A 27,937-nucleotide genomic window follows, 5' to 3' on the forward strand; every position below is an offset into this window, starting at 1 on the left:
CATACAATGGAATATTACTCAGCCATAAAAAGATATGAAATTGAGTTACTTGTAGTTAGGTGGATGGAGCTAGAGTCTGTCATACAGAGTGAAGTAAGTTAGAAAGAAAAAACCAAATACCATATGCTAACACATATACATGGAATCTAAAAAACAAACAAACAAAAAAAAAAACGGTTATGAAGAACCTAGGGGCAGAACAGGAATAAAGATGCAGACGTAGAGAATGGACTTGAGGGCACAGGTAGTGGGAAGGGTAAGCTGGGATGAAGTGAGAGAGTGGCACGGACATATGTACACTACCAAATGTAAAACAGATAGCTAGTGGGAAGCAGCTGCATAGCACAGGGAGATCAGCTCAGTGCTTTGTGACCACCTAGAGGGCTGGGATAGGGAGGGTGGGAGGGAGAGGCAAGAGGGAGGAGATATGGGGATATATGTATGTGTACACCTGATTCACTCTGTTATAAAGCAGAAAATAACACACCATTGTAAAGCAATTATACTCCAATAAAGATGTTACAAAAAATGGTAATAGGAACATACATATGGATAATTACCTTAAATGTTAATGGATTAAATGCTCCAACCAAAAGACACAGGTTTGCTGAATGGATACAAAAACAAGACCCATATATATGCTGTCTACAAGAGACCCACTTCAGACCTAGGAACACATACAGACTGAAAGTGAGGGGATGGAAAAAGATATTCCATGAAAATGGAAATCAAAAGAAAGCTGGAGTAGCAATACTCATATCAGATAAAATACATGTTAAAATAAGGAATGTTACAAGAGACAAGGAAGGACACTACAAAATGATCAAGGGATCAATCCAAGAAGAAGATATAACAATCATAAATATATATGCATACGACATAGGAGCACCTCAACACATAAGGCAACTGCTAACAGCTATAAAAGAGGAAATAGACAGTAACACAGTAATAGTGGGGAACTTTAACACCTCACTTACACCAATGGACAGATCATGCAAAATGAAAATACATAAGGAAACAGAAGCTTTAAATGACACAATAGACCAGATAGATTTAATTGTTATTTATAGGACATTCCATCCAAAAGCAGCAGATTACATTTTCTTCTCAAGTGCGCATGGAACATTCTCCAGGATAGATCGCTTCTTGGGTCACAATCAAGCCTCAGTAAATTTAAGAGAATTGAAATCATATCAAGCATCTTTTCTGACCACAACGCTATGAGACTAGAAGCGAATTACAGGGAAAAAAACATAAAAAACACAAACACATGGAGGCTAAACAATACGTTACTAGATAACCTAGAGATCACTGAAGAAATCAAAGAGGAAATCAAAAAATACCTAGAGACAAATGACAATGAAAACACGACGTTCCAAAACCTATGGGATGCAGCAAAAGCAGTTCTAAGAGGGAAGTTTATAGCTATACAAGCCTACCTCAAGAAACAAGAAAAATCTCAAGTAAATAATCTAACCTTACACCTAAAGGAACTAGAGAAAGAAGAACAAACAAAACCCAAAGTTATCAGAAGGAAAGAAATCATAAAGATCAGAGCAGAAATAAATGAAATAGAAACAAAGAAAACAATAGCAAAGATCAATAAAACTGAAAGTTTGTTCTTTGAGAAGATAAACAAAATTGATAAATCATTAGCCAGACTCATCAAGAAAAAGAGGGAGAGGACTCAAATCAATAAAATTAGAAATGAAAAAGGACAAGTAACAACTGACATAGCAGAAATATAAAGGATCATGAGAGATTACTACAAGCAACTCTATGCCAATAAAATGGACAACCTGGAAGAAATGGACACATTCTTAGAAAGGTATAACCTTCCAAGACTGAAGCAGGAAGAAACAGAAAATATGAACAGACCAAGCACAAGTAATGAAATTGCAACTGTGATTAAAAATCTTCCAACAAGGGCTTCCCTTGTGGTGCAGTGGTTGAGAGTCCGCCTGCCGATGCAGGGGACGCAGGTTTGTGCCTCGGCCCGGGAAGATCCCACATGCTGTGGAGTGGCTGGGCCTGTGACCCATGGCCGCTGAGCCTGCGCGTCTGGAGCCTGTGCTCCACAACGGGAGAGGCCACAGCAGTGAGAGGCCCGCGTACTGCAAAAAAAAAAAAAAAAAAAAAAAATCTTCCAACAAAAAAAGTCCAGGACCAGATGGCTTCACAGGTGAATTCTACCAAACATTTAGAGAAGAGCTAACATCCATCCTTCTCAAACTCTTCCAAAAAATTGCAGAGGAAGGAACACTCTCAAACTCATTCTACAAGGCCACCATCACCCTGATACCAAAACCAGATAAAGAAAAAGAAATTTTCTTTTTTCTACAAAAAAATAAAGACAAAAAGAAATTGTCTTTTTTTCTACAAAAAAAAGAAAATTACAGACCAATATCACTGATGAATATAGATGCAAAAATCCTCAACAAAAACTAGCAAACAGAATCCAACAACACATTAAAAGGATCATACACCACAATCAAGTGGGATTTATCCCAGGGATGCAATATATGCAAGTTCAATATATGCAAATCAATCAATGTGATCAATCAATGTGATACACCATATTAATAAACTGAAGAAGAAAAACCATATGATCATCTCAATAGATGCAGAAAAGCTTTTCACAAAATTCAACGCCCATTTATGATAAAAACTCTCCAGAAAGTGGGCATAGAGGGAACCTACCTCAACATCATAAAGGCCATATACGACAAACCCACAGCAAACATCATTCGCAGTGATGAAAAACTGAAAGCATTTCCTCTAAGATCAGGAACAAGACAAGGATGTCCACTCTCACCAAAATTATTCAGCATAGTTTTGGAAGTCCTAGCCAGCTGTAAGAGAAGAAAAAGAAACAAAAGGAATACAAATTGGAAAAGAAGAAGTAAAATTGTCACTGTTTGCAGATGACATGATACTATACATAGAGAATCCTAAAGATGATACCAGAAAACTACTAGAGCTAATCAATGAATTTGGTAAAGTAGCAGGATACAAAATTAATGCACAGAATCTCTTACATTCCTATACACTAATAATGAAAAATCTGAAAGAGAAATTCTGGAAACACTCCCATTTACCTCTGCAACAAAAAGAATAAAATACCTAGGAATAAACCTACCTAGGGAGACAAAAGACCTGTATGCAGAAAACTATAAGACACTGATGAAAGAAATTAAAGATGATACCAACAGATGGAGAGATATACCGTGTTCTTGGATTGGAAGAAGCAATATTGTGAAAATGACTATACTACCCAAAGCAATCTACAGATCCAATGCAATCCCTATCAACTTACCAATGGCAGTTTTTAAGGAACTAGAAAACATCATCTTGAAATTGGTATGGAGACACAAAAGACCCCGAATAGCCAAAGCAGTCTTGAGGGAAAAACACGGAGCTGGAGGAATCAGACTCCCTGACTTCAGACTATACTACAAAGCTACAGTAAGCAAGACAATATGGTACTGGCACAAAAACAGAAATATAGATCAATGGAACAAGATAGAAATCCCAGAGATAAACCCACGCACCTATGGTCAACTAATCTATGACAAAGGAGGCAAAGATATACAATGGAGAAGACAGTCTCTTTAATAAGTGGTGCTGGGAAAACTGGACAGCTACATGTAAAAGAATGAAATTAGAACACTCCCTAACACCATACACAAAAATAAACTCAAAATGGATTTGAGACCTAAATGTAAGACCAGACACTATAAAACTCTTACAGGAAAACATAGGAAGAACACTCTTTGACATAAATCACAGCAAGATCTTTTTGATCCACCTCCTATAGTAATAGAAGTAAAAACAAAAATAAACAAATGGGACCTAATGAAACTTCAAAGCCTTTTCACAGCAAAGGAAACCATAAACGAGACCAAAAGACAGCCCTCAGAATGGGAGAAAATATTTGCAAACGAATCAATGGACAAAGGATTAATCTCAAAAATATATAAACAACTCATGCAGCTCAATATTAAAGAAACAAACAACCCAATCCAAAACTGGGCAGAAGACCTAAATAGACATTTCTCCGAAGAAGACATACAGATGGCCAAGAAGCACATGAAAAGCTGCTCAACATCACTAATTATTAGAGAAATGCAAATCAAAACTACAATGAGGTATCAGCTCACACCAGTTAGAATGGGCATCATCAGAAAATCTACAAACAACAAATGCTGGAGAGGGTGCGGAGAAAAGGGAACCCTCTTGCACTGCTGGTGGGACTGTAAATTGATGCAGCCACTATGGAGAACAGTATGGAGGTTCCTTAAAAAACTAAAACTAGGGCTTCCCTGGTGGCGCAGTGGTTGAGAGTCCGCCTGCCGATGCAGGGGACACGGGTTCGTTCCCCGGTCTGGGAAGATCTCACATGCCACGGAGTGAGCTGTGGCCACTGAGCCTGTGCGCCCGGAGCCTGTGCTCCGCAGTGGGAGAGGCCATAGCAGTGAGAGGCCCACGTACCGCAAAAAAAAAAAAAAAAACTAAAACTAGAATTACCATATGATCCAGCAATCCCACTACTGGGCATATACCCAGAGAAAACCATAATTCAAAAAGACACATGCACCCCAATGTTCATTGCAGTACTATTTACAATAGCCAGGTCATGGAAGCAACCTAAATGCCCATCGGCAGATGAATGAATAAACAAGTTGTGGTACATATATACAATGGAATATTACTCAGCCATAAAAAGGAATGAAATTGAGTCATTTGTTGAGACGTGGATGGATCTAGAGACTGTCATACAGAGTGAAGTAAGTCAGAAAGGGAAAAACAAATGTCGTATATTAACGCATGTATGTGAAACCTAGAACAATGGTACAGATGAACTGGTTTGCAGGGCAGAAGTTGAGACACAGATGTAGAGAACAAACATATGGACGCCAAGGGGGGAAAACCGTGGTGGGGTGGGGATGGTGGTGTGCTGAATTGGGCGATTGGGATTGACATGTATACACTGATGTGTATAAAATTGATGACTAATAAGAACCTGCAGTATAAACAAACAAACAAACAAAAACAACTAATACTAAATTTTCTTTGGGTTATTTGTATGGAAATATGTTAATATAAATGTTTCAGACATTACATGAAATTTCTAAAAATCTTATATGTTCTGGTATAATGTTATAAGTCATTATTCTAGTTATTACTTTAAAATATGTATCTCAGAAATAACTAAATTTCCTTGTCAATTGCATTATTATGAACTTTCATCAAATCTTTAACCATGGTCATTTTGAAGTCTTTTGTCATTTGCAGACAGTTCTGGGTGTACTCTGATGCTTTTGCAAATATATTCCTATAAAAGGGTTTCATCTTCAAGGAATTCATGGAAAAGACTCTGACAAGTACAGGTTTCTGGTAACTGACTATACTGCTGAACTGAATGAATAAGCATTTTCAGAACCCTAATGGAAAACTGATGAATTTATAAAAGTGCTAACAAAAGATCAAGATGAAAAAAAATTAATTACATGGGACTGAGTGAACTGATGAGGATGATTATAAGTTTTGTGACTTTCTGTTTGAATAAAAAAAAAATCTCACAAAGACTCAGAGGCAAAAAATATACAAATCAATTTTCACTGCAAAGTAAAGGAGCTGTTACAGTGGAGGATTACTGGACTGAATGTCAATATTATGACATAGTGTGAGTGTGTTTCGTGTTTGGTAATTGCAATCATTGTTGCTTTTGTTGTGGCCATCCATTTACAATGTCTGGTGTCAGTTTATTTATCTCTTGTAAAAATAAAATACAGGGTGTGTGTGTGAAAAAAAAAAGTATAAAAAAATACCAAAAAAAAATTATTTGAGGATACAATCCAATGAAATGATTAAGACATTCAAGAAACTGGAAGATTTGGAATCCTTAACAATGCAACACACATTGGAGTTCAATTAAAAACAACAAAAATAAAAGTCTCAGCTGTGCTCAGAAAGCTATATATTAGTGAAAATTGGAACAAAAATCCCAATTCTTCAAGGAAAAGAATGTTTTCAAAAAGTGAGGAATTTGCATTCATCCAATACTGCATTTAAGCTAGGAAATTTTGATGATCAACGTGCTGTTTCTGTTTTTAAAAAGTAACTAGAAAGTTTGAAACAAGGTGTAGAACATGGCCACCCAAATATAAAGTAAAATGAACTCTGGTATCACTTTAAATAAAAATCTGAGTATGATTTACAGTGTAAGAGAAGAGAGCTTTTCCTCCTGGTACACAGGTTTCATGTCACAGAATTATATTTCCAAACTTTTAATGAGTGCAACTGAACTACTTAGTTCCACACTAATTATTTCCTAATCAATAATAGTAACAATAACAAACACTTATTTAACACTTAATATATGTCTTATTCTAAGCTCTTTAGATTTATTAGCCAGTTTAGTCCTTTCAACAACAGCACAGTAAAGTGACTTGCCCAAGGTCACACACTGGTTGGTGAAGCCATTCTGGCTCTAGAATCCTTGCTCTTAAAAATAGGCTATGCAGGAAAAAAAAAAAAAAAAAAAAAAGGCTATGCGGGCTTCCCTGGCGCAGTGGTTGAGAGTCCGCCTGCCGATGCAGGGGACGCGGGTTCGTGCCCCAGTCCGGGAAGATCCCACACGCCGCGGAGCGGCTGGGCCCGTGAGCCATGGCCGCTGAGCCTGCGCGTCCGGAGCCTGTGCTCCGCAACTGGAGAGGCCGCAGCAGTGACAGGCCCGCGTACCGCAAAAAAACAAACAAACAAACAAAATAGGCTATGCTGCGCCTCGTGATGCTCTTTGTTAACTTACAGTTCTTAGAATCAACCTATCCACCTAAAACAAGAAGGCACAGCAACAATTATAAAACAGAATACAAATTATATGTTAATAGAACTTAATGTAGAAATGATGATTAACCAAAGTAAGGAGAAGGGGAGGAATGTGTAGGTGAGTTATTTTTCTTATCCTTTTACATAGGAGTAACTTTCTATGTAACAGAAGCATAATACAGAAATTTCTATATAATAGAAAGTCAACAATAAACTACATATATGCAGTATAAAATAATAATATAAAAACCAGCAGGGAGGAGAGAGATAATGAACTTGAGCTAAATTCCTCATATTTCACAGCAAGTATGATGGTTAATTTAATGGGTATACAGCAGCTGTCAATAGATATTGTCTAATTTTAATTTAAATGTAATATATAACTTGTATGGTAACTCAGAAAATCTAAAAACAGAAAAATTCAACTTGATATATTAAAAAATAGCAATATAAGCAAATTATTCAGAACTTTGGGAGGAATATCAGAAAAACTAAAAATAGAAAAGGAGAGAGACTGGGGAAAGGGAAGAATCTTTCTTTTTTACCATCCTAATTTTTATTAAAATGATCAGATATTACTTTATTATGAAAAATAATTATATAATACTATTAATAATAGTAATATCCTGTAAAGAAGGGCATAATTGATGAGAGTACCTTTCAGTTCTGGCATCGTAATACAAAAAGACAATAAACGTCACCAGACCATGAAACTCAGCGGGGTACAAAGAGGAACAAGGAAAAAATATATATATAAACATATTACAGAACACTCATGCTCTTTGCAGATTCTTTGATTCCACATCATTATGGGCTAAGTGGCCCATTTTTGTCATATAAACTTCCACAGAGACATTTCATCCACTTTAGACAACTACTGAGCCACACATACTCCAATCCCCAACTTTGCACATTTCATTTAAAGAAAGGACTGTCTAAATTCACACATCGCGGGCAGGATTCTACACTGGCATAAAGTTTTCAGGGAATAATTTGGTAGTCCTTACTGGAATGTAAAATATGGCCACGCTTTGACCTAACAGTTTCACTTCTCAGAATCTACCATACAGGAACATTCCCAAATGCTCAAAGATAACTTTATACACAGATTTCCAATTAAGCTATTACTGTTTATAACAGAGGAAGACAGAAAACAACCTAAATGCACATTGGTAAATGCAGAATATTTCGTTGCCATTTAAAAAATGAAATATACATTTATACGAGTGGCACTAAAAGGTATCCGCAACCTTTACAGAGCAAGAAAAAGCAGGATAGAGAATAATATATTAACCAATTTATGTGTGAGATAGATACATGTCATATATTGGTCTGTGTGCAGTGGACTTAGGGTGTGTGGAGGACACAAGTTTTTACTTTGTACATTTTTTGCTTTTGTTTTTGATTTTTTACAGCCAGCATGTATTGTTTTTATATTTTAAGAAATCAGAGCATATCTCAACTGTCATATATTCGGGGCTTTAAAAAAAATCAAAAAGAGAAACGCTCAACGTTTTTCCAGTAGTTCATTCTCAAATCGAAAAGAAGAAAAAATAATACACTAGAGATAGCACGTTGCAGTTTAGGATTAGCGAAAAGGGTAGCTTCACTGGTTGGGTCATTTTTTAGTGAATCGGGGCAAGAAAATGAGGGCACAAAAACAGTCAAGGCAGAGTTGAGGAGCGAACCCAGGAGCGGCGGGGGACCTGGCAGACCGGGAACCCGCGCAGGGAGGACGCGGAGGGCGAGGGGGACCGAGGCCCGAACCGGGTCCTGTGTTTGTGGGAAAGAGGTCGGAGGAGCAAAGACCGAAGGGGCGGGAGGACAGAAACCCAGAAACCCAGCCTCCATCTAGCGAACCTGTTGGGTGCGGGAGGCGCGGCTGGGGCGACAGCTGGGCGGACAGAGAAGGGTCAGCCCAGGGCGCCCGGGGAGTTCAGACAGCTTGTGAAGCCCGAGCGCCGGGCAAAGCGCCCGGGAAGTCGCGGCGGGGACTGTGGGGCCCGCCCCAGGCCGAGGCCGAGGCCAAGGCCAAGGCCGAGGCCGGGATGCAGGCCGGCGCAGCTCCCAGTACCTTCCCAGGAGAGCTCTCCTCCCGGCTCGCGCTTCAGGAACTTGTACCAGAACGTGTCCACGCGGCCCGGCTCCGCCCCATCCTGCGCCACCTCCTCGGCCGCCAGCTCCACCTCCCCGAGCCACAGGCCCGGTTCCTGCAGCGCCAGTGTCCCAGCGCCCGCTGCCGTGCCCGCCGGCTTCAGGCGCACCGCCCCGCGCGGCTCCCAGCGCCCCAGCTCAGGCCGAGACCCCACGACCAGCAGCTCCGGCCCGGCCCCGGCCACCGCGGGCGGCACCACCACCCCGAAGCGGAACCGCATGGCAGCGGGCGGCGCGGCTCCCGGGCTCCAGTCTCCCTGCGACCGGCGGACGCGACCCGAGCGCCAGGCGGCAGCGGCGATTGGGCGGCGGCGCGCGAGGCCTGGACGCGCGAGGCGCGGACGCTGGCAGGGACACGTGCGATGCTGCACCTTTTTTGGGCTGCATCACGCGGCCCAGGAGCCCGAGGATGATCCAGGCCGGGGCCTTTGGCCGCGGGAAGTGGTCAGCTGGGGCCACCACCCGTCTCTCCCCGAGAAAGAGCTTGGCCCCTGCCCGCTGCCTCTTCCAGCGGCTCCGCGGACGTCTGGGGACGCATCGGAAGCAAGGAAAAGGGGTTAAGAAAGGAAATAAAACATCTCATAAGCCCCGAGATTTTCCAGTAATCTTTCTAAAAACCTCGAAATTATTTTTGTGAGGGTCGTAGGAAGAAGAGAATGGCATATAGAAAGCAGCCTCCACAATAGTGAAGTTGGGGAAAGATCCTGCAGCGGTGTCTGGAGAGCTCCGGACCTTCAACAGGTCACTTACACTCTCTGGGCCTCAGGTTCTTACCTGTAAACTGAGGGTATAAAATAATGATCTTTAAAGACCCTGCCGGCTCTAAAGTTTTTCTGATTAGTGGAAGAGGCGCCATTCAGAGCCCAGAGCTCGTGCAAAAACACTGAATACTTTTCCCTTGCCTAGACCAATTTGATGCCTGAAATGACACATGATCACTTTCTTTTTTCGAAAGAGTGTTATAATACTTTAGTACGTATAAAAATGGTTTAAAGTAAATATTTTCAAGCCTTTCCAAGGTAAAACAAAACCCAAAAACGGTAATTCTATGACTGTAAATATATGACTGACAATTTTTAAATGGCATAAAATAAAGCTTTTTGCTTTGAATTTGCTTTCAGTAAAAGTCAGTAATATTTTTTCAACTTAAAACATCATTCTGTGTCCAGAAACACAGGCTTATAGTTATTTGATCAAAAGAAAACTGTTAGGGGTAGGGCGTGGAGGAGGGGGGCTTTAATTTTGGTCACTACCTTAAGAAAACCACCTGTCCTGTTTACATAATCTGTTACTTTTTGATTCTTTATTAAAATTGTTCTCGTGGTCTTAACATTTCTATATTCATCAGCACTTAACATAGCAATCTTATGTGAACTAAAGACACACAAAGACACGTCTTTACCAGTATTTGAAAGCTTGTGAATAGTGGGGGGAAAGTCAAAAAATTTCAGACATTCAGAATATAAGTAGAACAGAAAGAAGTATAAAAATGTAAACCATACAAACTCAGTCTCTCTGTGGAACAATTAGTAAACTATTAATACATTTCACTTTTAAATATCGATATTCCACTCAGTGTTTGGTTAGTTGCTAAGCTTAGGGATAAACACAAAGAAAAATGTGAAGACAGCAGGGCTGGCCAAATACGGCTGATTCAGTAGCAAAGCAGACATTAAATCACAGTGACAAGTGAGTCCGTTTATTCAAATTGCTGCTACAAAATATTCTTAATTTTAGGAAAATAAGAGTCATTTGGCCATGCAAGGACCCTGGAAGCTGACAGTTCAGAACTTTCTTGTGTTCTGCCATGCTGCTGTGTTGTGTACTTTCCAAATGGCATTATTCCCATCAGCTCTTCCAAAGGGAATACTGCCCATTCTGTAGATGAAACAATGACAAAAAAGAAAACAATATATTTTTCAATAGACATTATTTCCTTTTCTCCTCTCTCCTCGTAAAGAAGTTGCGTAATTTTAACAGTTGGAAGCACCCTTTTAAGCCCGTAAATAAAATTTATAACAGCTTATTTTATGGCATGCATGGATTTAAATATAGTACAAATGTGACGGCTACATTGCGCCCCAAGTAAAATGCAATTGGAAAGAGAGAAATACCAAAATATAAAAATACATATTTTAAAGTCTCAATCATACTTTGTCAATCATTTTAATTTATTAACTATGATAGTTATAATAGTTATGGAGCCCTTTTTATGTGCCAGATACATGGTTTTCATATTCATATTATCTCATTTAATTCTCTCACCAATCCTATTCGATAACTGCAATTGTTATCCCTATTTTTATATGCGAGAAAACAAGCAAGCAAGGTCCAGTAAACAGCCCACAGCAAGGAAGGGGCAGAGCCAGATGCTAAAAGACACCCATTCATCTTATAGTTAAAGATAAGATAATATAACATAATATTTGATTTCTGATAAGTAAATCATTTACAGAATGCATTTAAATCCCAGCATATTTAAATAAGTTATTCTCCATTAATTCTTAATAAAGAAATGAACTTTCTGTAAATACTTCCTGTGACTAAATTCATGCTTAGGAATGATGGAATAGAAGGATCATAAGTGGCAGTCTAAACTGATCAATGAGATCTGTAAAGACATAAATATCTTGGTATCTAAAGTGGATTTGACCTCAGGTTCTAGAAAATGGTCATTTTTATGCCTTAATATGCCTATCTTGTTGGCAGTAGTAACACAAATTTAAGAAGGCAAGGTGAAAAAATTTACCAATTATTAAGCTGTGTTATTCCCAACTCGTTTTTCTTGTTGAGTTCTCCATGTAAGATTTCTTTTACATTTCAATGACTCGGGATATTTATTAAAAGAGATTAGTTATGAAATCCATTTGGGGTCAGATTCTTGATGCTATAATGACAAGATGAATTTAGAACAAGAATTAGCCCAGCAGAGTAACATAACTCTGATAATAATTTTTAAAAGACCAAACTAATTTGTTGTCATTGAATTTCATTTCTATAGTGCTATCTTATATATAACTACAATGTGTCTTAAAGAATGGGTGATAAGTTCAAATTTAGAGTTTCAGGATGCAATTCAAATGCAAATTCTTTCAAAGCACCCCCCCCCCCCAACCCGGGAAAGCTCTTACTTGGATCTCTGGTAATTTATGATTTCTGAAGCAATCTTTCACTAGTCAGTGAGTTATCATGTCTTTCCTTATAATATTGTGTATGTATTCACACACTCACTGATGTAAAACATATTTCAACCAAGTAGTTTAGGAACCATTATAAGTATTAGTTTATTACTTGTCAGAACATACTGAGTTAAATGTGTCACATATACTATTTCCAGTTTCATAGCTTAAAAAATAATAATAAAAGCAAAACCAGACAAAACATTCCAGGGAGAATTTGAATACAGCTTAGAGATGTTTGCATATTGCAACTGACTTTTTTCTGGCTTGGAAAATTGTAGGTTAGGCTACTTGAAATCCCTTTGAGGATCTGGAGCAATAGAAGGGTTTGAGCTATACCAAGGCTTTGTTCAAAAATCCCACAACATTTCTCAACTAGTTAAAAAATCCATGTCCCTTTTTGGTATATATAAAAATCTTCTTGGGGCTTCCCTGGTGGCGCAGTGGTTGAGAGTCCGCCTGCCGATGCAGGGCACACGGGTTCATGCCCCGGTCCGGGAAGATCCCACATGCCGCGGAGCGGCTGGGCCTGTGGGCCATGGTCGCTGAGCCTGCGCGTCCGGAGCCTGTGCTCCGCAACGGGAGAGGCCACAACACTGAGAGGCCCGCGTACCGCAAAAAAAAAACTTCTATCTCCAGGAGATTCCAATAATTCGACTTCCCACCCCACACAGTCAGGGAAGTACTGCATTTTCAGTGCATCAGCAACAGCCAGTTTTGTCATGCATATTTCTCTGTAATTTATATGATCAAAAATATTAATTGTTAGAAATGCTCCAAGTATAAAATTACAATGAAATGTATGCCTTTTCCAATGACATTGACTCTGCCCCTCCCTCAAACATCCCTCCCTCACACATCCCTTCCCACTATCCGCATTGTAAAACCCACCTCCCTACACTTCTCAGTTGGAAACCTCTACACAACAGGTCAGTCGAGCCTGGGTTCTGTTAGGCGATGACCTCAGCTGACTTTTCCTAGGGAAAGTAGTGGGCCAAGCCAGGTGCCCAGACCTTGAGGTTAGAGACACCAGCTTAGAGCATCCTTCAGTGGTAAAAAGATCCTCCTAGGTCTGGGGTAACTTGAATGGCAGGCTCATTAACACCTTTCTCAAGGAGGGTAGAGGGCCTGGTAATTCAACCCTTGGGAATAAAAGAGTCATGGCTGGAAGGGAAGATCTGAAACTCCCAAGGGAACTTTCAAAGAGTTTGAGAAAAAGGAAGGAGGTTAGCTGGAAGCAGAGCTGACTTATTTATCCTTAAATGGCGAATGGAGACTAAAGTGGAGGAGGTGGGCAATTGTTAGTGGGGAGGCAGGCCAGGAGGCAAAGCTGAAAGTACTTTTTAAGAATTTGAGAACACTGTAATTGACTCTTTGCTTATTTTTCCTCACCATTGTATGTGTTTGCATTAAGAATAAAAGTACTTTAAACATGAAACCATTTAGGGTGCCTATTTCTAAGATTGGGAGAGGAAGGAAGGCAGAAAGTTGTTTAGAAGACATTCCTTTACTACATCATCAGCTGGACAAAGACCAGGATCCCGGAGAGGAAAGTAAGCATTGGTGGGAGCTATAAAGGAGAAGCCTGAGGTGAAACCCCATCGGCCTTCAAGAGGAAAGAAAGGATAAAGCAGGATCTGAGTAAGTGCTCTGGGCCTTCCCCAAATCTCTAGTTCTTACTAGGACCTCAGGAGCTCCCTGGAAATGCAGAAATAAGTTAGAAGGAGGGGGTGTCCTCGTATTTTAATCAATGGAACAAGCCACTTTTTAAAAGATATATACTTGTCCAAGCATGCATTATGGACATTGTCCAAGTATAATTTTCCAGAGTGAATCTCTTGCAAATTAAGGAGGGAACCAGCAGGATGGTAAAGATGGTTCAAAAAGAATTCAAGATGCAATGTATATAGACACTGAAAGACTGCTAGAAGTTTACTAGGTTAAACACAAAATTGATTAATTTCCCACGAGGCAATAAAAATGTGACTTTTGGGTTTATCTATTCTACCACACAGAAATCACTTGCGTCTTTAACAGAAAAACATTTACAAAATTTAATATATAACTTTGGGAGTAGGGACCTAATCAATGGTAAACAGTAACATAAATCAAGACATGAAGAATCTCATAAAAAGCTGAATAATTCTTGAATGCATCTGGTGGACACTGCTCCAGACTGCCCAACATGTAGTCAATCTTGCATCTTACCTCTAAGTTTTGAATACTTTTTATTAGTAATATATAATAATAATAATAACTTCTCATTTATTGAGCACCTATCTACCATGAGGTAGGCACTGCGCTCGGTGTCTAACATACCTTATTTAACCCTCTCCACATTTCCATGACATAGTTATGATCTCCATTTTACAGAAGAAGGATGAAAGTTTCTGAAACATTAACTGATTTGCCTCAGGTCATACAGCTAATAAACGACAGAGCCAGGAACTCTACCCAGGAATGTCTCTCTAGCCAGGGACTCAGCATATGGTTGTGCAGCTAAGATACTGCACGGAAGCACTGGGCTGGAGGGATCAGTGGGGGCTGAAACATAGCAGATGCTCCGCTTGCAAAGCCTTTTCCTCTGGGTGCTTTTTCCTTCCCATAAAATACCTGCTCCTTGGTAAGCCTAGTGCCACAGGGTAAATCTGTAGAAAGCCATGGGGGCTGAGAGTGCCCAGTGGTGACATATGTCACTACTTCCTTCTCCCAGAGGGAAATACTCCCAGTTCCCACAAAGGTATATACAAGCTAAAGCACTGATTCCAAAAGTTTAAAAAAACAAACAACCCAATTAAAAAACGGGCAGAAGAACTGAAGAGTCATTTTTCTAAAGAGGAAATGCAGATGGCCAACAGACACATGAAAAGATGCTCAACATTGCTAATCATCAGGGAAATGCAAATCGAAACCACAATGAGATATTATCCCACACCTGTCAGAATGGTTATCATCAAAAAGAACACAAGTATCTTGTATTGGCGAGGGTATGGAGAAAAGGGAACTCTCGTACACTGTTGGTAAGAATGTAAGTTGGAAAACAGTATGGTGGTTTCTCAAAAACCTAAAAATAGAGCTACCATATGATCCAGCAATTCCGCTCCTGAATATATATCCGAAAAAAAAAACACTAATTCGAAAAGATACATGCACTCCAATGTTCATAATGGCATTATTTATAATTGCCAAGATATAGAGGCAACCTAAGTGTCCATCAACAGATGAATGGATAAAGAAGATGTTTATACACACACACACACACACACACACACACACAATGGAATACTATTCAGTCATAGAAAAGAATGAGATTTTTGCCATTTGTAGCAACATGGATGGACTACGAGGGCCTTGTGCTAAGTGAAATAAGTCAGACAGAGACATACAAATAACATATGATATCACATATATGTGGAATCTAAAAAATACAACAGACTAGTGAATATAACAAAAAAGAAGCAGACTCACAGATATAGAGAGGAAATTAGTGGTTACCAATGGAGAAAGGGAAGTGGGGGACAATATGGGGGTAGGGGTTTAAGAGGTACAAACTATTAGGTATAAAGCAAGCTACAAGGATATATTGTACACATGGGAAATATAGCCATATTTTCTAATAACTATAAATGCAGTATAACCTTTAAAAATTGTGAATCGCTATATTGTACACCTGTAACTTATATAATATGTATATCAACTATAATTTCAATTTTAAAAAGTAGCCAAAAAAACAAGAACAAAAATAAAGGCAGACCAGACAGTCTGCCACATAATATTGTCATAGACACATTACCACAGTGCAAAGTTTGTGTAAGAAGGAGGGAGGGGAAGGGGACAAGAAAAAAAAATGTAAAAAAAATTAATGACAAGAAAAGGGAACCCTCATACACTGTTGGTGGGAATGTAAACTGATACAGCCACTATGGAGAACAGTATGGAGGTTCCTTAAAAAACTACAAATAGAGCTACCATGTGACCCAGCAATCCCACTACTGGGCATATACCCAGAGAAAACCATAATTCATAAAAACACATGCACCTCAATATTCATAGCAGCACTATTTACAATAGCCGGGTCATGGAAGCAACCTAAATGTCCATTGACAGTGGAATGGATAAAGTAGATGTGGTACATATATACAATGGAATATTACTCAGCCATAAAAAGGCATGAAATTGTGTCATTTGTAGAGACGTGGAAGGACCTAGAGAGTGTCATACAGAGTGATGTAAGTCAGAAACAGAAAAGCAAATATCGTATACTATAACACATATATGTGGAATCTAGAAAAATGGTTTAGATGATCTTAGTTGCAAAGAAGAAATAGAGACACAGACCTAGAGAACAAATGTATGGACACCAAGGGGAAAAGGGGTGGGGTGGGAAGAATTGGGAGACTGGGACTGACACATATACATTATTGATACTATGTATAAAATGGACAACTGATGGGAACATGCTGTGTAGCACAGGGGACTCACCTAATGGACTGTGGTAACCTAAATGAGGGAAGTCCAAAAGGGAGGGGGTATCTGTATGTGTATGGAGGTTTCACTTTTTTGTGCAGTGGAGGCTAACACAACCTTGTAAAGCAACCATACCCCAATAAGAATTAATTAGAAAAAATTAATGACAACTGTATAGACACAGTTTAGTAAATCTCAATATTTTTACTCATTAACACAGATCCTTAGCAAAATTACAGCTATAAGCAGATTATATATAACAGCCTGGACAAATACAGATGTATCTAACTAAATGTAGAACAGTAGCCTAGACTTTGTACACATGCGCTGTGATGAGATTGCCTGGCTGTAGGAGTCTGCCATGTGGCGGCTTCCGCTCCCTCTGCTAAGACCTAGTTCTGCAAGAACTTCACAGGAAACTTCACAGCCGTTCTGTAGCTCTGGGAACTCTGAGAGATGAGTGAAACAGGAAACAAAAATTCTACTGCTTCCTTCCTTAAAAGGAGGCCAGGGAAGGCTATGATGAGGGAAACAGTTTACTGAACCCGACTGAGCACATTTCACTTCAATTTATAAATATTACCAGATGGAGGGAGGCTCTAGTCTCTAGGCCACTGCACAAAAAAGAACTTGCAGAATGTACCAAAAAAAAAAGCAAGTAAACTATTATACCAGCTTATATTGCACATTTAAGTCATCTGAGTTTTGAACCCCTGCTTTTCAAAGGAAAACACACATAAACCTGGTTCCTAAAAATCTAGAAGAGAAGAATTTTTTCCCTTCAGCATACACAAAGGTACTGATTTGCACTTTGCAGTGGTGGATAGGAAAAAAGACCTTTTCAGATTTTTTCAAATCCTTCCAAAAGAGGCAACTAATTCACATCAGACAATCAATATACAAATAATGTTGAAGTAGACAGCATTGGATTAGGTGACTTGGACCTCACAAATATAAGATGTGATCCTTGCCCTCAAGGAGTTTCTGGTGCAGTTGTTAGAGATAAATACACATGAAAAGTTGAGTTACATCACAGATGTTCATTTTTTTCAATATAAAGGTACTAAATTACTTGTCACAGAGCAATGACTGACAACTAGAAACAGGAATCATAAAGGTCAGAACAGGATTGAAGCACGAAGGACCTGGATGGTTTGGTCCTTGGAAGCATAAAGGTCATAAAGGACCCTGGAAGCAGAACGTGGGAGAGACAATAAACAAGAGATGAAGGTGAGGGGACACGGATATCCCAAGTCAGAGAAATGCATCCACAAAAGCAGAGGCAGAAAACCTCAAAACATGTTTAAGGTAAAGTCATTTTAGAGGAGCAAAGGATAAGGATCCCAAAAATCATTTTTCTCAGATAATTATATAACAAACATGTATTTTGCCTTGGTTACATTTTAGAGAAATCATGCGCTTTAACTAATATGTTCCACATTTTACAATTTGTCATAAAAAATAATGGATAAAGAGACAAGCATGTTATAGTAGTTCTATAAGGAAGAAAGGGAAAATAAAAGAGAAAAGAAAATATTTTGGGTGTTTCATGTCCATAGAGAGAATATCAAACTTATTAAAATCAAGAGGTGAGGCATTTCACGTACCTTAGTTCAATATGAAGATGAGTTCATTTATGCTATTTCATAACAGCAGAAATGAGTAAATTGCAAACTGTTTTACTTTGCTCATTGCCTCCTTCAGTGAGTATGTGAGTGCATCACCCACAAGCTTATCAGACTAACAGTATTAATCATGGCAAGGCTAAGATACGTTTAATAATCTCATTTAGTTATCAAAGTTTTTGAAGTATTAGGTTAGGTACATGAGATTGCTTTTTAAAGTAAATATCTTTGGGATGCAGTAACATTCTTTTTAGAAAGTGTGATTTATTATCACTTTGAGGGAAGGATCAATTTTCCAGTCTTTTATTTTCAATAAATGTCCAGCTCTGACATAGTCACTGCCCCGCCACTAAATTCATCAGAAAAAAAATTCTGTGGTTTAATTAAGTTTGTATGTCCCAGGTGGAGTAGCAATTGATTCTATAATTCAATTTAGAAATTCCTCCATAGAATAAATGAAAACATAATTTGTTTCACCAGATTAATGGCTTTAATATTCAGTCAGTTTAATATAGTTAGTTTACCACATTGCCCCTAGTTAGAAAATTCAAAGAACTGCTATATTTGGAACTGCAGATTTTTAAGAGCCGTCTGGACCTCCATGTTCCAGCCTCTTTGTTTCATATACGAGCAAACTGAAGTTCTTATAAAACCAATTTTTAAAGTTTCCATTCATTTGTTTCCACCTATAGATCTAGATTCCTAAAACATGAAGGATTATCTGAGAGACACACCTCCTCTTATTTCCATGCTTTTCATTCTCACTCCCTTTCCAGAAGGACTAACTATGTGGTAACCTCATGTCAATGATACATCCGCCGGAACATACCCAATCCGTGATTGATAATAATGTATTCATTATGTTGTGCGAGCATCACCAAAATCTTAAGTCCAGAACTTTTCATCAATCCAAAAAGAAACCCCATACGTATTCATAATCAATTTCCCTCTTCCTCCATCTTCTGGCAATTCCTATTCAACTTCTGTCTCTATGGATTTGCCTGTTCTGGAAACTTCACACAATTGGAATCATCTTAAGGGTTCCACTGTTGCCTCTGAGATGTCTTTACAAGCCACTGATATCCAGCCTACAAACTTTGATGCTCGTACTTTCTTTTTTCACTGAACTTATACTTGCATTGTTTTCTCTCACCTGAATCACATGCCCATCTTTTGTTTAAAGCAGTAGGTAGTTTTTGAAATTTGAAGTTTGATACCTTAGTGATAGATGTTCGCATCAGCCTGTACCTGTTTTAAATATTGTATAATTATTTGAAGGGGTATGGCATCTCTCTTGCCTTTAGTTGCATCACCTGGCATGTGATAAACAAGCCTTTTGCATGTATCTTGGTAACAAAACAACTCTGCTTCACCTACTTGTGGCAATCTTCATCAGGTTCCATAAAGCACTTGGATATTGCTTTGCATGAAAATAGGGAATTGTGATCTTTCCACTAATGATAAATACTCGTTTCAATAGTATAAAATGTACATTTTGCTGATTCCTTGCCTATTTTGTACACAAGAAGTTTTCAGATTCTAGACTGGGTCATACTGTAATCTTTTTGAAGATATTTTGAAGGGCAAACTCAAACATGTGTAGTAACAACCAAGCACACAGTTCAAATGAAGTGGCAACAATATGAAGGGCTATGATTAATTCGCCACAGTGATTGCCCCAAGGCAGAGGTCAGCAGATTTTTTCTGTAAAGGGCCAGATAGTAAATATTTTAGGCTTCATGGGCTATATGGTTTCTGCCGCAGCTATTCAACTTGTAGCACAAACACAGCCGTGGTCAATATGTAGAGATAATGAGCATGGTTGTGCTCCAATAAAGCTTTATTACAAAAACAGGTGCAGGGTATTGATTGAAGGAATGGGCACATGATCTAAGCTGGTCCAATAAGATTTCTTCCCCAAGTGGAAAAGGAAAGTTCTTTAAATATCAGACTCTAAGACTAAAACTGAGAGCTACTTGTATCAAAGTTTCTAGCCTCATGAGGACAATTAGTCTGAGCGAATGGAGCTAATGCACTAAGAGAAACAAAGACAAGAGACAGAATCATCTCAGTATTCAAGGCTGTAAATCCACTTTTTCCTGAGGTCAACACTTCCCCTGCCTTCTGTGCTTTGGTTATATGTACCTACCTAGTCACTTTTTTTTTTTTTTTTTTTTTTTGCAGTTCGCGGGCCTCTCACTGCTGTGGCCTCTCCCACTGCGCAGCACAGGCTCCGGACGCGCAGGCTCAGCGGCCATGGCTCTTGGGCCCAGCCGCTCCGCGGCATGTGGAATTTTCCCGGACCGGGGCACGAACCCGTGTCCCCTGCATTGGCAGGCGGACTCTCAACCACTGCGCCACCAGGGAAGCCATCACTTTTTAGGCATAAGCTGATTCAACTTGTTTTCTTATGCTTATGATCCCTGGCTATGCAATCTTATTTAAGTTCCCAAACTCTGTCTCACTTGCTTCATTAATAAAATGGGAATAAAAATGAACCTGCTTCACTGGGTTGATGAGGAAATCAAATGAGATATCATATACGGGAAAGGGCTTAGAACAATGCTTGGCAGGTAATAAACCCTATGCAAATATTATCATCATTATCGTCATTACCATTGTTAAGAATTTGGTTGCTTGCAAAAATATAACATAAATCTAGAATGTTACATTTTCATTAAAATACAGAACAGTTAGTTCACACAGGCAAAACTCCTTGGCAAATCTAGCTTATTAATTTTCCCTTCGTAATAAGGGTTGTGATGGCAGAGGAAGGAAAGAACTGTCAATAATTTGGATTTTAAGGCTGATATTTTCAGAATTCAGGAATACATGGGCCATAAGAATAGGAAAGTGAAGTCTATGTTTAAAATGCAAGGGCTTAAAAGTCAGATTGCTTTATTTCTTAGCTAAGTTACACAGATCACCTAGCTGGCATATGTTCACTAGTAAATTGGATATCCAATAATATGTCCCCATTAACCTTTTTTTTTTAACATCTTTATTGGAGTATAATTGCTTTATAATGGTGTGTTAGTTTCTGCTTTATAACAAAGTAAATCAGCTATACATATACATATATCCCCATATCTCCTCCCTCTTGTGTCTCCCTCCCACCCTCCCTATCCCAGCCCTCTAGGTGGTCACAAAGCACTGAGCTGATCTCCCTGTGCTATGTGGCTGCTTCCCACTAGCTATCTATTTCACATTTGGTAGTGTATATATGTCCATGCCACTCTCACTTCATCCCAGCTTACCCTTCCCCCTCCCCGTGTCCTCAAGTCCACTCTCTACGTCTGCGTCTTTATTCCTGTCCTGCCCTTAGGTTCTTCCCATTAATCTTTAAAACATATTAATGTTTCAGCAGTTTGAGATGCCAAGGAGAAAACTACCTGTGCAAATCCAGACTAGTCTTAGAACTAGTTAAATAATTCCTATCTATTAAAGAACATTGAAAACTTTCATTTGGTGATAATCATTTCCTTATTTCTCTTTATAGTTTTATTTCCTACATACACATCCATAATATAGTGTGGCAGAGGTTACTAGTATCCCACTCATATCCCCTAGCAATTACTAGGGTTAAGTCTCAAGTCCTATCATTTCATGATAGGAAATGAACTATTCTTATATGAGAGGAAACAATTTATCAAATGTGCTACATGGCCTAATACATACAGGCAGAAATTGAGAGGATATGCCTGAAAATGAGGGGGTGGAATATAAGCTGGATATAGTATTGGCTTATTAATTTGAAGGCCCTCTCCTGTGATTCAGGATGTACCATATTTAGCAAGGTCTCAAGAGGTCAGTCCCAATACATTGTTGGAATGGCTCCTTCAAATGTGGGGAAAAAGATGGTACATAGTGAATGATGTGAATGTCAAAATTGCTTTGGCAGAGAGAGTATTGAGGAAGGGATCAGAGAACTTAACGGGGTGAGCAGGCTAGACTAAATATTTAGAATATAGGGTAAGAGAAGCCACCAGCTGACCACGCTCCTTGGGGGTGCCCAGAGGATATCCTTTTACTAAAGCAATAAGGAATGCACTACTAAGGGAAGCATCAGTATTTGAGAATTTCTGTGGCAGCTCTTCTTTGAAGCCAGGGCTAATGGTGGAAGACACTGCTTTGGGACTGAGCTTTTCATTGTCAGTGCGAAAAATAAGAATCTGGAAGAGAAAATGGCAGGTGGCAGGCAGCCCATTGACATCAGAAGGGAAGTGGATATATCATCAGTTGAAGGGGAGACATGTCCCCTCAAGGAAGGACTTTTCAGTGCCTCAGCAAGTACTTACATAGTGATTTCCAAATCCTTCCACTAAAGGGCCATACACAAGTACACTGCAGAAAAGAAAATACCTATATCTTTCAAGAGCTCTTGGCTATTGGATCTGACTTGAAACTGTCAGGAAGCCAAAATGTCATGGATATCCAATCAGAAAGGTGGCATTCAGAGATCTGTTGACAATTGGAGTCCTGGTCCATGTCCATTTCACAATGAGTCCAATGGGTCCATGAAATCATCCGTGGTCATTTCCCCAGTCCTTGAGTGTATAATTGGAAGGGATGTACTTAGTAACTGGTAGAACTGGTTAAACTTAAATTGGCTCCATAATTGTGGAGCGCCATAGTTAATTTTATGTGTCAACTTGACTAACCACGGGGTGCCCAGATTAAACATTATTTCTGGGTGTGTCTGTGATGGTGTTTCCAGATGAGATTAGCATTTGAATTAGTGGAATCAGTAAAGTAGATTGCCCTCCCCAGTATGCGCAGTATCATCCCGTAGAGGGAGGGCCTGAACAGAACAAAAGTGGAGGAAGGAGGAATTCTCTCCTTCCTGCCTGGATGCTTGAGCTGAGACATAAACCTCCTGCCCTCGTGGTCCTTGTTCTCAGGTCTTCAAACTCAGGCTAAATCACACCACTGTCATTCCTGGGTCTCCAGCTTGCAGATGGTAGATTGTGGGACTTCTCAACCTCCATAATTATGTGAGCCAATTCCTTATAATAAATCTCTTCCTCTCTCTATATATTCTATTGCTGCTGTTTCTCTGGAGAAACTTAACTAATAAGTGGAGTAAAATCATAATTGCATAAAAGTTCGTAGAAAATTATGTATGTCCTTGAATGCCTTCACTTCAGGCAAGACAGACTCTTCTATTTTTCTTTTTCTTTTTTTTTTTTTTTTGCGGTACGCGGGCCTCTCACTGCTGTGGCCTCTCCCACTGCGGAGCACAGGCTCCAGACGTGTAGGCTCAGCTGCCATGGCTCACGGGCCCAGCCGCTCCGCGGCATGCGGGATCCTCCCGGACCGGGGCACGAACCCACGTCCCCTGCATTGGCAGGCGGACTCTCAACCACTGTGCCACCAGGGAAGCCCAAGCCAGACTCTTATCCTGGATGAATGGGAGAGATTAGTGTCTCCCTCAAAAATGTAAAGGATGCAGGGACACGACTCCATCATATCTCCATTTAATTCACTAATCTGGCCTTTGAAAAAATCATATGGATCATGATGGATGATGGCAGAATACATCACAGCCTTCCCGGAACTATGATAACTCTCCCGATCTCGAGCACAGCATAGTTCAAGGGTACCTCAGTCATCTGGACTTTTCTCAGAACCCCACTGTATCTGATAGTAAAATAATTGGAACTGAGGATCAAAAAGTTGTAACACTCTGGATGCCTTTGCAAGGCAAAATGCACACCAGAGGGTTGGAAATAATTCTTTCAAAGATTCAGAGGTCTGCAATGCCAAAAGAGTGTTTTCAGATTCAGTAGTCTGAGATATGCCAGCATATCCCCTTGGAAGTAAAGAATTGCACCTTGCAACTCCTACAACTAAGAAGGCGGCACAGACTTTCGTAAGCCTCTTTGAATTTTGGAGAATACATACCACACGAGAATGTTGCCTCAACCCATTCACTGGGTAACTTGGAAGATTACCAGTTGCAGTTGAGCCAGAACAAAAAAGGTCTCTGCAGCAGTTCCAGCATATGGTACAAGTGACAATGCCTTTTGTAACATAGGTCCCATCTGATCCCATCAAACTAGAGATGTCCGAGGTAGACAGCAATGCTGTGTGGCATCTCGGCAAACCCTGGAGCAGTTCCCCAACAAAAATTAACAGGAAAAGGTGCATAAATATCTTAGTTTTGCCCCTAAAATAAGTTAATTCTGGTGTTTTTTCACTGGCTCCCTTGAGTTCCCTAATGGGACTATGCTCTAGTCATCCATAGTGGTAGCTGGCTTGAAAAACACCATATATTGTCTGCTTCCACTTCTTGTCTATTTATTTCTCCACTTCTACTGCTATTTTTCTTTCCTTCCCAAATAAACTATTGGATTGACCCATAGTTGCCATTTTTGCAGGTCAAAAAATGAATATCACTAGTTTCATACATTTCAACCTAATATTCGAGCTGGAATCCTTGATTTAGGATCTGCTTTTGGGGACACTCACACTAAAAAATTGTTTCACCTATTTTTTGAATTTTGTGTAAATGAAACCATACTGCATACACTCTTCTGTAACTTAAGTCTTTTGCTCAACATTATGTTTTTGAAATACATTCATATTGGGGCATGGAAGTTCAATTACTTTTGTTTATGTTCAGTATATTTCATTGTTTGAATATTCACATTTTATACATTTTGTTGTTAATGGAGAGAATCATTATTTTCAGTGTGGTCCAATTATAGACAGTGGAGCTACTAAGAGCCTGGTATATACATCCTGATGTACATGCACAAGTTTCTCTGGGGTATATAACTAGAAGTAGAATTGCTAAACCACAGCATATGTTTGTATTCTACTTGTTCTTTAATGAATACTCAAAATAAGAAAAAATAACCTTTACTAGGGTACAATCCAGTGCGTACAGTATCTTCCTAACCCCTGCTTTCTACACAGCATATCTCCGAATTGAGAATTTTAATTCTATGCAGCCCTGGGTGGGAAAGAAAACAGAGGCTTTTGTTTCCTCTTAGAGTTATGCCTTCTATATTTCCTCCTCGAAGAGTGTAATCTCCGTAAGTTTTCTCTTTTCTTACAAATAAATAAACCCAATTCCTTTAGTTATTTCTTCATAGAAACTATTTCCTATGCCTCTAATTATTTCCATTAATCTCTTCTGGACTGCCCTCAAAATTTTCAAATCTAGGGTAACCGTGAAATGTATTGTCCAAAGCAGGTCAATTTTGAGAATGGAAAGAGGTGTTAAAATAATTAACAGTGCTAACAACAGTGTAAACAAGATCCATCTTAGGCAAACCAGAATGTACTTTATTCATATCACACTTTATGTGTGTGTTCTCGAACCAAATAAGGAATGCTTCTGGAGGACTGGCTCATATTAAGTATTAAAGAGAAGGGGTTGGCTACATGACACATTCCCACTTACAATCTCAGTCTCAGAGACATTACTGTGAATTTATTATGCCTAAGTAACAGCACATAATGGTATTCCTAAACAGCAAGGGCAAAACATTGGTCTCTTAGCAGCAACGAAAAAATACTAACTAGGTTTCAACTGTGCCCTTTAGGGAAATTGTGACTGCATATTTGATCTTCCATTTAGTAATAGACACAAATCTCATGGTAATTTAGTATTCAAAGGAGATTTTTCAAAAGTATTAGCTGGTTGCTAAGTAACGGTAAGAAAGAAGGTAAAATGGGGGAAATTTTGCTAACTTCCCTTGTATTCACTGGCTTCAGAAAACAGTTCTCTTATAGATAGGACCCGTTTGACAATTTGTACCTGGGAAATTGAAAGTGTGACACTTTTCTGCAAGAAGAAATGTGCAAAACAAAACTATTTTAGGCAAAAAGAAATTTCACAGTGTTAGTATTTGCTTATATGGAACAGACTACAATGCATCTCACTGCTTAGATAAGTGAAATATCTGAATAAAAAAGTAAAATATTTGGGGAAAAGTCTAATTGCCTCAGAAATACTTGGATTTTCTCAAATAATTTGGTAATAATAATAGAATTGGCCGTTTAATAGGCGCTGCCTTGTGGTGGTCACTAAGCTTCAAACTTCAGTTACATCACCTAATAAAATCTCCTTAATTTTCTTAACTAGAAATTATGATCACATTTTGCTGTTTAAGATACTGAAGCTCAAGTGGTTAAGTACATTCTAAGTGGCTGAGCCAATATTTGAACCCAAAGCTTTTTGACTCCAAAGGCCTTATGTCGTTTATAAGATATTTGCAAGGCTTTGATTTTATTTGCTACCACATAAAAGATGCTACAGTTCAGGTGACATTAAGTTAATAGAGACAGAAAACATATTACTGAGACTTGAGGATGTTAGTTTACCAAAACAATTCAAAATAATTTAAGCAGAGATTTAGGGGCCCACTTTAAAAATCAATCTACACTTTCCTTGAAAGTATATTTCTAAGCTTAAAAAAATTAATACTTAAACATTAAAGAGGTTGATGTAATCTAGGAAATAGAAAAAATTCTATTTTAAAATAAATATTGAATTTCATATCCTTCGGAAGTCAATTTAAACAATGTCAATTTAGGAAAAAATATGTATTAATTAGTAGAATAATGTAGATAATCAAGTAGGAGGAATTTAACGTCCAAATTTACAGAGGGAAGACATGTCTTTTGGTTGCCTCTCAAGTCTATCCAATTTCTGTTATGACAAAATTTCACTTTGGTGGATAAACTTTTAGTTCATCTTGTACTTTTGTATTTTAATTTAGTTTAAAACTAAGATAAATAAAAGAAGGTAGGCCAGAGGGTAAGAAGATTAGAGAAAAATGGTGATTAATTTATGGAAATTAGATGGAAAGGATAAAATGAAAGAGAAAAAAATTACATCAAAGTCTCATATTATTCTGAAGCAGAAAACTTGAAATCATTGGCATAATGCCCCTGTATAAACTTTTTCTAGATGAATTGAAGCAGAAACTATTCTTTTTCATTGCTCTTCTGCTCTTTGCCCATCATGCATAAGAATTTTTTTCTCTTCCATTTCATTCTTTCCATCTAATTTCCACCTAATTTCCATAAATTAATCACCATTTTTCTCTAGTCTTATTACCCTCTGGCTTACCTTTGTTTATTTTATTTATCTACTTTGTAACTTCTAGAAAATTCTTTTGAGATGCCTGAACCACATTAGCTGTCTTTCTTCATAGTAAAGTGATCCGTTATTAAAAACAAAGGTCATACTTTAAAGAACTATATTTATTTTGAACTTTGGCCTTACTGAGGATAAATATAAAATAAATTATTATGGTTTAAGGAAAAAAGTTTTCAGTAGTAAAATTACATATAAGTTCCCAAATGTAATACATGCCACATCTTCAGTGGGAAAATATTAAAAATGTCAAGATAACTTTTCTGCTCACTGTCTAGGTATGATTCTTTTATTGCTATCTAAGCTAAAGATAACACAGGAAGGAAACTCTGGACAATATTACGAACTTAGTGTCTCAAAATCAAGAATGATAGATTTCTGAGAATCTCATATGATTTTAAAAAGCAATGTTAGGTAGCATTTTTCTGGATTTCTGAAAAATGTAAAGTAATAAAGTAAATTTAATTGTCTGATTCTGCAAAAGGAATATCATTTCAATCCCTGACCAGTGAAGATTTGATTTTGAATGCCTTAAAGATTTAGTTAAATTATAATATCATACGGTTTGG

At 38.6% G+C, this 27,937-nt stretch overlaps 1 protein-coding gene across 2 annotated transcripts in view; it reads right to left on the reverse strand.

Annotated features, from left to right (window-relative positions):
- The window catches only part of EPM2A (EPM2A glucan phosphatase, laforin), a 106,189-nt gene extending 96,938 nt beyond the window's left edge, over positions 1-9,251 (reverse strand). The window contains exon 1 of one of the 2 annotated variants that reach the window (XM_082669069.1): positions 8,906-9,251. In XM_082669069.1, the coding sequence (XP_082525195.1) occupies positions 8,906-9,206 (301 nt within the window). In that variant the 5' untranslated portion in view covers positions 9,207-9,251. Of the gene's footprint in view, positions 1-2,700; positions 2,765-8,905 lie in introns of those variants that run through there. The other variant, XM_082669070.1, reaches the window with a different exon arrangement.
- Positions 9,252-27,937: the final 18,686 nt, after the last annotated feature.

The sequence above is a fragment of the Grampus griseus genome, assembly GCF_964374135.1.
Source record: "Grampus griseus genome assembly, chromosome: 13".
NCBI classification, from domain to species: domain Eukaryota; kingdom Metazoa; phylum Chordata; class Mammalia; order Artiodactyla; family Delphinidae; genus Grampus; species Grampus griseus.